This window comes from Asterias rubens, chromosome 9 (genome assembly GCF_902459465.1).
Source record: "Asterias rubens chromosome 9, eAstRub1.3, whole genome shotgun sequence".
Classification (NCBI taxonomy): domain Eukaryota; kingdom Metazoa; phylum Echinodermata; class Asteroidea; order Forcipulatida; family Asteriidae; genus Asterias; species Asterias rubens.
The window spans coordinates 7,080,178-7,093,746 of NC_047070.1; the positions used below are offsets into that span (position 1 = coordinate 7,080,178).

The window sequence follows — 13,569 nt, forward strand, 5'->3', positions numbered from 1 at the left end:
GCTGTGTCTAAGGCTATGGGTATCATACATTAAAGGGGCACATCGGCTCACCATTTACGCAATTTAGTTGTGTAGAATCATAAATAATTATTTTTTTTTTTGATGGTTGCTTTAAAAAAAAAATCATCAAAATGTTAATTTTAATTAGCGAAAAATATTTTAATTTGGTTCAGCGAATTAGCTTTTCTACGACTGGAAGTGAAACTAGCCTGGAAGGTCACGTGATTATTCAAACCATTTTGTGGTTCTAACTATCACGCGACTTTCGTTTTTGTTTAAAAATACTAAAAACAGGCTAAATTTGATGATTTTTTTCAATGGACTATTCTACTTCATTCCTGGAAGACCGTTGAAGTCATATCTTAGTCTATTTTGTAGCCCAAATAGCCCAGTTCAGCCGGTGTGCCGCTTTAAAGCTTAGTAGATCCCTCAGCAACACCCTTAGCAACAGTCCAACTTCTAGCCGTAGCCGCCAATTTGGACTGGGTTTCAAGCTATATTTCTGGTATATTTATTATCAACACATTTAAAGCCATTGGACAGTTTCGGTAAACAGTATTGTCCAAAGGCCCACACTTCGTGTATCACAACTTATATATAAAATAACAAACCTGTGGAAATTTAGGCTCAATCGGTCATCGGAAGCGGGAGAAAATAACGGGAAAACCCACCCTTGTTTCCGCACGTTTCGCCGTGTCATGTGTTTACTATAATCCGTAATTCTCATTGTCGAGAATTGATAATTGTTTTAATGTTTTCTCAAAAAGTAAAACATTTCATGGAATAATATTTCAAGAGAAGTCTTTTACCACTACCTTCTGTAAAGCCTGCAAGTAATTTGTAAATCTGTGAACTTTTATTTTTTCTGTTCCGAAAGTGTATAATGACTTTATTAAATTGAAACAGGTGGCCCAAAGGCCAAAAGCGAATCAATGTACAAAGCTAGATAATAGAGTGACTTATATTATATAGGCCTACACCTATCGTCTGACCATGTTGTCCCTTGTCTTTGTCTTTGTTTGTGTTCCTTAGTATCATGTTTGTCTGTCAATAGGTTAGGGCACAAAAGCATTTTGCTTAACCTTACACCTAAATGTTGTCTTTAAATTACTACTTGTTTTTTGTTTTGTTTTTTTAAAGTATTGTGTACCTAATCATACCTCGTACTTTATTGCTTGTTTTAATTTTGACATAAATGTACGCTATTGTATTATCGTTTTGTATGACAGCATTGAAATAAATGTACTGAATACAAATGTCATCTTCATGATATTGAAAACAAAATTCTCCTCCTCAATTTTATTTTGACAGCTGTACCAAGGCCCACTGGAGAAGGTTGAACCCTACAATGGATTCAACGACTTCTGCAACACCTATGAACTCGGCCGGGGGAAGGCCAGTGAATCAGATGATGAAGAATCAAGCGGTGTTGGGGAGTTCAAGGTATCAAAGGGATGAAGCTATCTACGATATCTTGTTTGCTTTCCCCAAAAGAAACATACCCCATCTCAATACATGCCAACTGTTCAGATTTTATATTGAATGGTCCAGCTTTTGGAGATTTTAAGCAGTACAAATTTAGGGAAGTGATTTCTCCGTGTTTTAACCGGAAATCCATTTTTTCACACCCCAAACCAAAAATAAATAAATATGTAAATAAATAAATAAAAAATTAAAAAATTAAAAATTCTTAAGCCAATGAAGATAAAACCTTATGGCACATCCAAGACTGCAGAGAGTCCCTCTTAAAACCAAAGATTATTGTATGTAAGCAGGTTTCACACTCGGAACCTTTCATTCTCGCAAGCTTTCATGCTTTGCACTCATAGTTCAGCTTATCACATCCATGAAAATTTGATCATTCCTTTCTTTGACACAAGACAGCAATGAACAAGATAATAAGGTTCTGGTAAAAGAGGGTGCTTGCGACAGTAGAGATTTTCTTACGTGATACAGTGATACATAAAGAATTTGTTTGTATACATACCATACATAACAAATCTGTACTCGCGTGACTTGTTGCGCTGCTGACTTTCAAAAACTGATGTTCCTATTTTTGAGGTTTTTATGTTGGCAGGTATGCATCTTCCATTCGTATTTTTATTCTGAGCCGTGTTAGTTTATTTTTGTGGCTGGTCAATTCTTTAGTGTCATTACGTAACTGAACCTGCTGCAGATGAGTTTCAAAACTCCTGAATAAGTTTCTCAAAAAAGTTAATGCATAATGCAGTCGTATGTATCCAATATTCGTATAAAAATAACATTGTAACTTGCTGTTGGTGTTTTATTATATTAACTTAACACTGTTTTTTTAATGTCTTTTTTACAGGGTCTGTTCAGGATTTATCCCTTACCGGGTGATCCTAAATCCCCACTCCCACCAAAGGTCTTCAAGCATCTTCCATCCAGTGCCCCAGTAGAGTGTGTAGTCCGTGTGTACTGCATCAAATGCATTGATCTTCAGCCACAGGATCCCAACGGGCTGGTAAGAACCAATTCCTCTATTAGAACCAATTCCTCTTTTCGTCCTTCGGATGGGATGTGTTTAATGTCTGTGATTATGAATTACACAAATAAGGAAATTGTAATTCAGTACAATACTTAATCTAGTCATTGTGACATCGATTTTTAAATATTGATTTACTTCACAATATACTCTATAAACTAAAAAATACAGTAATGCCTCAAATGATGCAGATTTATCGGGTCAAAGGACTCCAACATCGAGCAGATCCACCCACAACTTCGGAAAAAAGATCGAAAAATTGTCACAATGACTTTGATGAATGGCCCCTCAGCTTGGTGGGATTTGAACCCATGATCTTCCGTTTGCAAGTCCTGCAGTCTGATCACTGGTCCACGGTGATTCCCCTCTGTTGATTTCAGTAGCCGACCGTTATTTACCCTCTCCTTAAAAAGTTGTTGTCAGTCTGAAATTCCCGTGAACCCATTCAGTCTCCTGACGATGACTAGAGCAAGCTAGTAGAAACGATTGGACCAATAGACCTCATGCACATGTCGCCATTTCAGTACGGTGCCCTTGCCTTGAGGTCAAAAGGAGGTTGTTCATTGGCCAATCTATGTGCGTTTCGATTGTTTCGTCACCGTTTGACCTCAATGATGGCGGCTGGATGACGTCAATGCATAAGGTCTATTAAGAACTCACTCCGCAGTAATAAAAAGAAGTCCCCTCAATCCACTAAGCAAAAGTAGTAAGTCCTGCCCGATTTTCTACTTAACGCCCAGGTAGTAGTTAAAAAGCAGGACAGTTTTATTTCAGCACTGAGAAATCTCTTCAAAAAATCTACTCCACGGTAATAGAATATACAGCAAGACAAAATCTCAAATAAACCATAATCCAGCCAGCAAGAAGATATATATACACATGGTGATAAGGCAAACCAATTAACATTGATACCTCACCATGCAATGCCTTTTTACATTTTTTTTTTTTTTCAATTTCGCCCAAAGCAAGGCTAAAAGCCACTCTAGGTAAAGGGCTACAAGGAAGAAAACATAGAAATGCCTCAAATCCAATATCATGTTATTGCATTTTTAATTTTTTTTTATTATTTAGTCCGATCCGTATCTGAAAGTACAGCTGGGCAGGAAGAAGATCAACGAAGATGACAATTACATTCCTAACACACTCAATCCTGTCTTCGGAAGGTAAGCACTTATCAATTGAATCAGTTCAAAAGGCGGGAAAATTCCCTTGAATTATTTTTCAAAATAATGCTATAGTTTTATGTTTTGATCTTGTAAGCCTGAAACCAGGGCCCAATTTCATTAAACCTGTAAGCACAATTTGCTTAGCATGAAATTCTTCTTTGATAAAAAACAAGATTACCAACCAAATTTTAATTTGTTGCATATTGCTTGTTACTGGCATTCAGCTGTTGTTTGCTTATCCTGAAAAACACGTGGAAATTTGGTTGGTAATGCTGTTTTTATTAAGGAAGAAAGTTCAGGTTAAGCAAATTTTTGTGCTTACAGGCTTTATGAATTCGGGCCCTGGTAATAATATCAGTTAGTTGTGAGTTAGAGGATATCTTTAAAAATTCTAACAAATGTTGGGTCACATAAAGTGTGGATACTGTTCTTGGGCAAGTACCAATTTTGGCAAGTTATTTTACTAAACCAACGGGGAAAATGTACAAGAAGAATATTTTGTTTCAAACAATGGACATTTTGCACCAGGTGGTTTTACCCATACATTGTGTTTGTTTGCACTGTACCGACTAAAATGCCTGTGATTTTACCCATTCGTCAATGTTTGTTAGCACTGTAGTATACTCAGCACTTTCCTCGAGTTCTGTGAAAAAAAATCACAGGCATTTTAGTCGGGTGTGATTCGACTACCGAGATTGCCCGGGAGCTAGAGGCAGTTCAAAACCTATATGAGAAATTACCACTTTCTCAAAAACTCTGTTTCTCACAATGCTTTATACTATCAACAGTTCCCCATTGCTCCTACCAATGATGTTTTAATGCTAACAGTTATTTTGAGTAATAGTTCCTTTAAATCAAGAGGAAAAAATATAACAAAACTGTTTTTGTTTGTTTTTCAGTATGTTTGAAATCAAGACGTTTCTACCAGTCCACAAGGATCTGACTGTGTCGGTCTGGGACCATGACTTATTGAGCAAAGATGACATTATCGGCGAGACGGTCATCGATCTGGAGAATCGGTTCCTGACCAAGTACCGAGCCAGCTGTGGACTTCCAAACACATACGCTCTGTAAGAAGATTCCCTCTTTGTTTGTTGTAGGCTAAAAGAATAAGTTTAGGACAAGCTTGTACAAAATTCTTTTTAAGCCATTTGCGAGTTGGATTTTAATAATGTCTGCTGTATGACGTGCTGGAAAACAAGTTACTGCTTAAATTGAGGCAGTTGCTAGGGCAAGCTTTTGCTTAGTTATGTAAGAGACGAATGTGTATGGCACAATGGTGTCAGGGTGTCGTGGCCGAGTGGATAAGAGCACCGAACTCCTCTGATGCTTCTGTTCGACAGAGTGTGGGTTCGACAGAGTGTGGGGACTTGCGTCCCTGAGCAAGACACTTAACTATAATTGCTTCTCTCCACCCAGGGGCAAATGGGTACCTGTGAGGGCAGAGATGGTTCTTGTGATTGGTTTAACCATGTAGCGCATATAATTGTCGCACAGGCTGTGTACTTCCCAGGGAGCTGAGATGGTTTAAGGAATGATTTAAGGCCCAGTGACCAGGGGTAATAATGTCGGCAGCGGTTTGAGACACCCCGTGAAAAAGCGCTGTATAAAAACCGTGTATTATTATTATTACTATTATAAGGGTCTGCTCATCCGGAGATTGATCTATAATAGATGTTAAATTTGCATCGAGGATAAAGAACATCAATTTTGGTTTTTTACCCATACACCGATGTGAGTTAGCACTGCATACTCAGTACAACAGCTTTCCCCGCACCGCTTGAAATAGCAACTGTCTCTATAGTCAGAGGAACTCAAACTTAAGCAGAACATTGTGACTAATGCAGGCGTCAATTTGAAGCGTGGACCGACCCTCCTCACGTCATCACCTTTCTTCACCTGAGCCAATTATGTATAGGGTCAGGATTTCACCACCACTTCACTCTATCAGCAAATGTGTTAGTCCAAGCTTCTGAATTATTTCCATAGGTGAAGCTTCACTTTTTCAGTTTTCGCCAGGTCTGACGCTTCACCACTGTTTCACCATATTGGCCATTTGTATAGTTCAATAATAATATCATCGGCTTACCGTTCGGTTGTTGTCAGTCAGCCATGTCAAAACCACCACGCAACACACATTATTAAGACCGAGTTATAGTCGGTCGTGCGATGGTCGGGCGTCGGAAATCTTGACTTGCGATCATAAAAAGACACGTTTTTTAGGCCTCAGTCTTAGGATTGCGCGCAAGATTTCTGTCGCGCGACCGACTATAAACCGGCCTTTATACACATACACATACACGTTCGCGATCGCTAGCCTGAACATCTGACGTCTTTCCTTGCTGATAAGCTATAGACAGGGGACCAGTCTAGTTCGCCTCGTTGCTAACTTTCACTAACGTTGGCGGCGCACAGCTCGTTCCACTCGAAATGAGATCGGTAGCAAACGTGCGCAAACTTGGCAACGTTTGCGCAAGTGGAACGCACCACAGGATGCAGTTTGTAAGGTGGTGCGGCGCGCGATGTTAGAATGTGTGTATTTGTGTGGGCAAACTTCAGTTCAAAAATTGCACTCACGCAAATTCCAAGTTGGCTTGCGCGAATTTCAAAACGGGCCATCTTCAAATTATTAAAAAAGAACGTTACGGCTTCACTATAACAACAAATTATTGACCTCAGGCTTCGGCATCGAAACGGCTTCGATATTTTGCAACCTCTGAGGAGGGTCGGTCCACGCTTCAAATTGACGCCTGCATAAGCAAGTCATTGTACCAGACGTTATTCAAATCTAACTCAGTGGCTTATTGTATAATCGGAAACTGAGGTCATCCCTTTTACATCTGTTTTCCTTTTTGAATGGTTCGATTTATTTTACCTTAATTATTTCAAGACAAAATTTTGCATTCCCAACAACAATTTATGTTATTTATGGCCATAAACTGCGATAATCTAAAGTAATTGAAGAAACAGAATCTCTCCCATGTAAAACTCAGTACGTTTGGTGACCAATTATGGTTGGGGTAGTCCAAATATCAAGATGACTTTACAATGACTGGTATATTATATTTTGGTTGACAGGACTGGACCCAACAAATGGCGTGACACCCAGAAACCTAAAGAAATCCTTGACGATTACTGCAAGAAGAATAACATACCTGGACCCTTCTACTATGGAGCTACCAAAGTCACTGTCGACGGCAAGATGTACAATCTCGCTGATTTCGGTAAGATTGTCTTAAATCTGATATCTGAATTATATAGTCAGCAAAGTATCCTAATTGAAAATTCAAATCAAACGATTATAATGTTAACTATAAATCAGTATTACGTTGAAAAAAATTGATCTATTACCCTTCATATCATGGCTGAGTGATTTAGGAGCATCAAATTCAAGTTTTGGTCGTTAAGTCTTTGGTGTATGGGTTCAACTCCTGGTCATGACACTTTTGTTCTTAAGCAAGGTGGGTTGATATTGTGTTAAAAAAAGCCTTTAAAGCACCATGGCACCTCAGGTTTTTATACTCCCAAGAAGCTGAGAAAGATTACAGGAATGTTATCGGCCAAATGACCAGGGCCCAATTTCATGGCTCTGCTTACCGCCAAATTCTGCGCTAACAATAACAATTTCCCACTTGCATGCATGCGTTGAATTTCTGCGCTAGCCTCTTGTAAGCGTAGAATGCCTGTAGTAACGTTGAGTACGCACGCGCCGAAGCCAAAAATCGCCGCTAACCCATGCTTGCCGTAAGCACAGAATTCCCTGCTTCCGTAAGCGCCGATTCTGTGCTTACGGTAAGCAGAGCCATGAAGTTGGGCCCAGGGCACTAATGTAAAGCACATTGATACAATAAAGCTTTGTTCATGGGAAGCAAAGTTTCTGTTATCACAATAGGAAGAATAGTGCATACCAATTATTATATTGTATATTTGGTTTGCGGTAACACCACGTGTGTATCTACTTGCCAGGTAGAGTTTGTTCTTAGAGAACTGTCTTTCTTTATTCTACTGCCGCGGAGTAGATTTATCTGATGTTCGGGAGACTTCTCAGTTCTGAAAAGAACTGTCCTGCTTTTTTAACCACTACACAGGCCGAAGGTGTAGAACTACTACCCGGGCGCAATGTTTTCAGAACTGAGAAGTCTTCCAACATCCGATAAATCTACTCCGTGGTTGTAGAATAAAGAAAGACAGTTTTCTAAGAACAAGCTGTACCTGGCAAGTAGATACACACATGGTGTTACTGCAAACCAAATGTATATTGACACCACTAACAATGCCTCAAATCATATATAATTATTATATTAACAAAAATTTGCATCGCATACGCAGGCTTTATTGTAAAGTGCGATATTATTTAATTGACAGAGCTGAACCGGGTCCACACTGACCACGAGGGGCCAGCCGATGAGCGTATGGCCTTACATGTCTTAAGAGCGCAGGGATTAGTCAAGGAGCACCTTGAGACGAGACCTCTGTACAGCCCGCTGCTCCCTGGCATTGAGCAGGGCAAACTGCAGATGTGGGTCGACATCTTCCCCCTGAATCTCGGTCCGCCCGGAGAGCCTTGCGACATCTTGCCACGCAAACCCAAGAAGTAAGTCTATCAAGTGTGACTTAGTATGGTTATATTTTACAGGCTGATCTGCAGCTGATCCCACAAAACTTTATGGACAGCGTAATTCGACTGCGTAAGTCAACTTGCTCAACGTTTATGGAGCAACTTGCGCCATAAATATTGCGCAAGTGGACTTATTCAGTTGCGTTAAGTTTCGTGGAAACGGCTGCTTTTCTTATTTTTTCAATTTTGCACTACGGTCATTTTTAAATACTTGTACTTGTACATGTTCTACTTATACCTAATCCCATAATCCTGTTGAAGGTCGTAGGGGCACCACAGCTGACTTATTGACGACTGCATGCCATCCAATGCAGTCCTCCGCTAGTCTCTGCGAGGTGCTGAATGTCAGGCCCGTCCACTCCTAGACAATGCTTCCCATTGTTTTCTTTGCCTTCCTTGTTTTTTTTTTCCCAGGGACTGTGTCTTGTAATATGGTCTTTTGGAGTCCTGTGATTTTTAAATATGTGGTTTTAAAGGAATTGCCAGTTGTCAAAAGTGTGATTTTTTGCTAATTATGAAAAGTTGTATTTTCTCTGATCTTTATACTATTGTGTGATTTTTTGCTTATCATGAATTTGTTGTACTATCTCTCGTATGTCTGTCCTTTGCGATTCTGTTTGTTTGGCTGTTGTCCACAATCTTACTGCTTCATACCAAAACAGCCCCCATACTTTATTATATTTGATTGTAACTTATAACTAATTGGTGGTTCTTCATATTTACATGTGATGCATTTTGGTGTGTTCCTTTTTAATATTTTGGTTGCAACTGTGATTTCTTTTATAAACCTTTAATGAATGAATGATTGAATATTGATCCTGCGTACTGCTACATATTTGTATTTTTTCTTTACTCCATTAATACATGTATTTTCTTAATGCTTTCTGCCTCTCTCTCTCCATTCTTTGCTTTCCACTGAACTGCTTTTCTTAAACTAGTATGTACCTGTTTACGTCTGTTGTGTTTTCATAAGCCTTTGACAAAGACTCTGTTAGGGTCGAAAATGTCAGGCGATTAACTATTAATTTCTGCATTACATGTATTTGTCATTCTTTTTGTATATCTGAATTGAAAATTTACTTGAAAGCAATATCTGTTTTCAATGCATAACCCAGTAAAATTGGGGAGGTAGTGCTTTCTGCTCTACCGGCCAGGCTTTGAATTGATGATACCCAAGCCTACATCCGTATGGACTGTAAAGGGGTTAACCCTGTTTCAGCCCTAGGAGTAGGTGGCAACGGCCTCTGGACAAAAATAATAGTAGCCCACACCTTGAAGTGGCCTTCAGGCCTTGTGTGTCAGGCGACTTGCATAAAAAAAAAAATTTTAAAAAAAAGTATGTAGCATTGATATGGAGCAGATGTTAAGCAGTGATTTACAGTCACTTGGTTTGCTCTAGTAATACCTTGTTTTCATATTTTTGTAAAATTGTGTGCACCTCTCTCTATTTTACTCATTTTCAAATTGATCCATTACCATGCCATTGTTTGCCATAATGTTCATTGTTCGTTTCAATTCTATTGCTGTGTTGTGTTGATTATTAGCTTGGTTCATTCCTAACTTCCACGTCGTACCCCATCCACAATCAGCATATTACAGGGGGCCTTTACTCGACAAGCTGTGCTTCTTCATTTCCAAGCTTGATTGCGTTAATATCTCCCTCTGCATTTTTATGCTTTTAAGTTGTTTTCCCCTCTGCATTATGTATTTACATCTTTGTTCTCTCTGTGTATTATTGTACACTTTCTTGTGTTTGAAACAAAAGTTCAGTTAAAAGTTTATCAGGCCTAATAATAATTGTTTAACATATAATAATGCATTGTATTCACATCTTAATTCTCTCTCTATATATTGTACACTTTCTTGTGTTTGGAGTTTGAAACAAAAGTTCGGTTAAAAATTGATTAGGCCTAATAATAATAGTAGTTACAATTCAATAATGCATTGTATTTACGCCTTGATTCTCCCTGTATTATATTATACACTTTCTTGTGTTTCATTTGGAAACAAAAGTTCAGTTAAAAGTTTTTTAGGCCTAGTATTAAATAATATAATGAAATGATTTACACCTCAATTCTCTCTGTATATTATATCGTACACTTTCTTGTGTTTGGTTTGGAAACAAAAGTTCAGTCAATACAATGTAGTCTTATTATTAATAATTATTATAATGCATTAAGTATTTACGCCTTCAATCTCTCTGTGCAAATTGTACACTTTCTTGAGTTTGGATTTGAAAACAAAAGTTCCGTTCAAAGTTTTTTAGGCCTACTATGAAACATTATAATGCATTGTAATTACACCTCAATTCTCTCTGTATTATATACCGTACACTTTCTTATGTTTGGATTTGAAAACAAAAGTTCAATTCAAAGTTGATTAGGCCTAGTATTAAGTATTATAATATTATAATGCATTGTTTTCACACCATTATTCTATCTGTATATTTTGTACACTTTCTTGTGTTTGGATTTGAAAATACAGTGCAGTTAATAGAATAGAATAGAATGGTTTAATATTAGCCAAAGATTAACAACAATCACATGAATTTGAAGTATTGGCCTCACAACATATACAAAAAAATAGTTATTCAAAAATACAATACAATAAATAGGCCTATACGAACTTTATACACAATAAAATATTGATAATATATTCTACGATTGTTTGATTCAGGTATACTGGATACCTGTTTCCAATAAATAACCCAGTATATAATAATAATATAGTATACTATTCTTCTATTCAGGTATACCTTGCGTCTTGTAGTCTGGAATACCAAAGATGTCATCCTGGATGAGACGTCTATCACTGGAGAGAAGATGAGTGATATCTACGTCAAAGGGTTGGTCTCTAATCGTCTCTTTCCTTTCTTGACCTCTCACCTTTGTGGCATGTCTTGGCCGAGGGGTCCTCTCACCGGGCTCTCAAGCTCTGGGCCCAATTTCATAGAGCTGCTTAAGCACACACAAAACAGGAAAGCACAACAAATTTACACTTACTAGAATAAGGTTACCTGCCAAACTACCATGTCACATGTACTAGCTGTGGCTGGTAACCTGCTCAATTTTGCTAAGCAGGAATTGTTTAAGCAGTAATTTCTGCTGAAGTACTTGGAATGGTTTTATGGAATGTTAGGAATGGGTGGCCCAAGCATTTTGGCCGGGATTGAGGAATACAGTCGTATGAAAAGGGCTATTGAAACACTGTTTTACTGATGACGTGAATCTGGTTTGTTTTGTGTGACTCTTCTTAGGTGGATGTCCGGCCAAGACGAGAAACAGGAGACCGATGTGCATTACCGATCACTCAACGGGGAAGGGAACTTCAACTGGAGATTTGTCTTCCCGTTTGAGTACATTCCACCAGAGAAAGTAATGGTCATCAGACAGAAGGTTAGTACTTCACGAACCTCCAAGGATTCTCCCCAAACTGGCGTCGCATTAACAAGCGAATCAAATTCAAAGTCCTCCTTGTTTTCTAAACAAAACTAATTCGCGGCCATGTGTGTTCTCTTAAAATTAAAATCGTTCCGTAGTCATGCACCACATCAAACATGTCTGCGCCCAGGGTGGCTTCAAAGCACAGAGCAAGTTAGCGCTCTAAAGTCAATATATATAGCTCTATGAATAAAGCCCACAACTCTTGCAATCTATGTCCTTTTCTTTGTATATCTTCTTTCATTCTGGTGTTGTTTACAATGTATTATGCGCTTCTGATCATATTATGTAAATGGTCCAGTGTAAAGTTTTAATTACTTTAATGTCGAACATGCCCCAGTTTTACTATATATTTTAGATATTTATTTTGTCATAACTATATACTCGATATATATATTTTTTTCATGACTGTTTGAATGTTTACTTTATATTTGTTAAATCAACAAGCAAGTAAGGATCGTTAATAAAGATGTTTTTATCTTCAGGAACACTTTTGGAGTCTGGACAAGACTGAATCCCATGTACCACCAATCCTAGCCCTTCAAATATGGGACAACGACAAGTTCTCAGCCGATGACTTCCTTGGTGAGTTGAAAAATTTATTCAATAGATCGTACGCAGGCCTTGAGCTTCGATAGACCGATCCATTAGGCTCCGCCCATGGCGCACGTGTCAGCAAAAACACGTGAGCCTCTCCAATGCCATTCTGCACAACTCTGCCGTGTGGGCCAAGCATATGTGCACTCATGGCAGACTTTTTTGGTCTGACTTTTTTGGTCTGACTTTAGATTGCGCAAGTGGATTTGATTGGTCAATACGCAAAGGGGCGGAGCTTAATGGATCGGTCTATTGCCCTCTGGTAAGGGGCACTTGTATTGGGAAAATAGAAGTTTGTCTTGGAGCCTTGCAGAGGGCACCGCAGCAAAAGCACAGAGTACTAAAGACATTATCTCAAATACTCGTGGAGCGAGGTGTACATGTATGCCTGTACAGCTAGCAAACAAGTCAATTCACATGTAATGATTGGATTGAAGGGAAGGTACACGTTTGGTAATTACTAAAAACAAATATTAACTTAAAAACTGACTTGGTAACGAGCATTGCAGAGCTGTTGATAGTATACAACCTTGTGAGAAACGTCTCCCTCTGAAGTAGCATAGATTTTGAAATAGAGGTAATTTCTAACTAAAATAATAAAAGACTTATATAGCTACATGTAGATGTCTTTTATTCCCATCTGAAAGCAAACAACTTTGTGTGACAAGGGTGTTTTTTCTTTCATCATTTTCTCCCAACTCCGACTACCAATTGAGCTCAAATTTTCACAGGTTTGTTATTTTATGCATTTGTTGAGATACACCAAGTGAGAACACTGGTCTTTGACAACTACAAACAGTGTACCTTCCCTTTAACAGACTTTCGAGTAAAAGTGGTGTGGTTCACTTTGATTAATCCTGGCCATCTCTCATTTTGACTGATTCCAATAGTTGTTTGTGCCTTAATATGTTACTGTTTCATTCCATCATCAGTTGTGTATTTTGGTTTACAATTGTTCTAGTTGTCATAAGAGTTGAAATGTGAACACGATGCTAGGGTTTTGTGTTGTTGTATGTTTGTTGTAATCCCGGCTGAACAATAATACTAATTATAAAATGTTGAACCAATGTATGTGAGAGGCCAAGATTCCTTAAAATGTCCAAATACCCATTTTCTAACATAGAGTCCTCATGTAAGCAAGGGAAAAGTTACAAGTCTCTCACCTCCTGGTAAAATGGTGTAAGGTGCCATGGCATTTGATATCCTTCCATTGCAAAATTTATGGCATCGTTCTGAGACAAA

At 38.4% G+C, this 13,569-nt stretch overlaps 1 protein-coding gene across 7 annotated transcripts in view; it reads left to right on the forward strand.

The window, feature by feature from the left end:
- The window catches only part of LOC117294633 (myoferlin-like), a 144,103-nt gene that overhangs the window by 104,158 nt on the left and 26,376 nt on the right, over positions 1-13,569 (forward strand). For all 7 annotated transcript variants that reach the window (XM_033777128.1, XM_033777127.1, XM_033777132.1 and 4 more), the window contains 9 exons: positions 1,312-1,443; positions 2,330-2,485; positions 3,578-3,669; positions 4,572-4,742; positions 6,751-6,896; positions 8,038-8,266; positions 11,040-11,135; positions 11,547-11,685; positions 12,216-12,315. In XM_033777128.1, the coding sequence (XP_033633019.1) occupies positions 1,312-1,443; positions 2,330-2,485; positions 3,578-3,669; positions 4,572-4,742; positions 6,751-6,896; positions 8,038-8,266; positions 11,040-11,135; positions 11,547-11,685; positions 12,216-12,315 (1,261 nt within the window). The remainder of the gene's footprint in view (positions 1-1,311; positions 1,444-2,329; positions 2,486-3,577; positions 3,670-4,571; positions 4,743-6,750; positions 6,897-8,037; positions 8,267-11,039; positions 11,136-11,546; positions 11,686-12,215; positions 12,316-13,569) is intronic.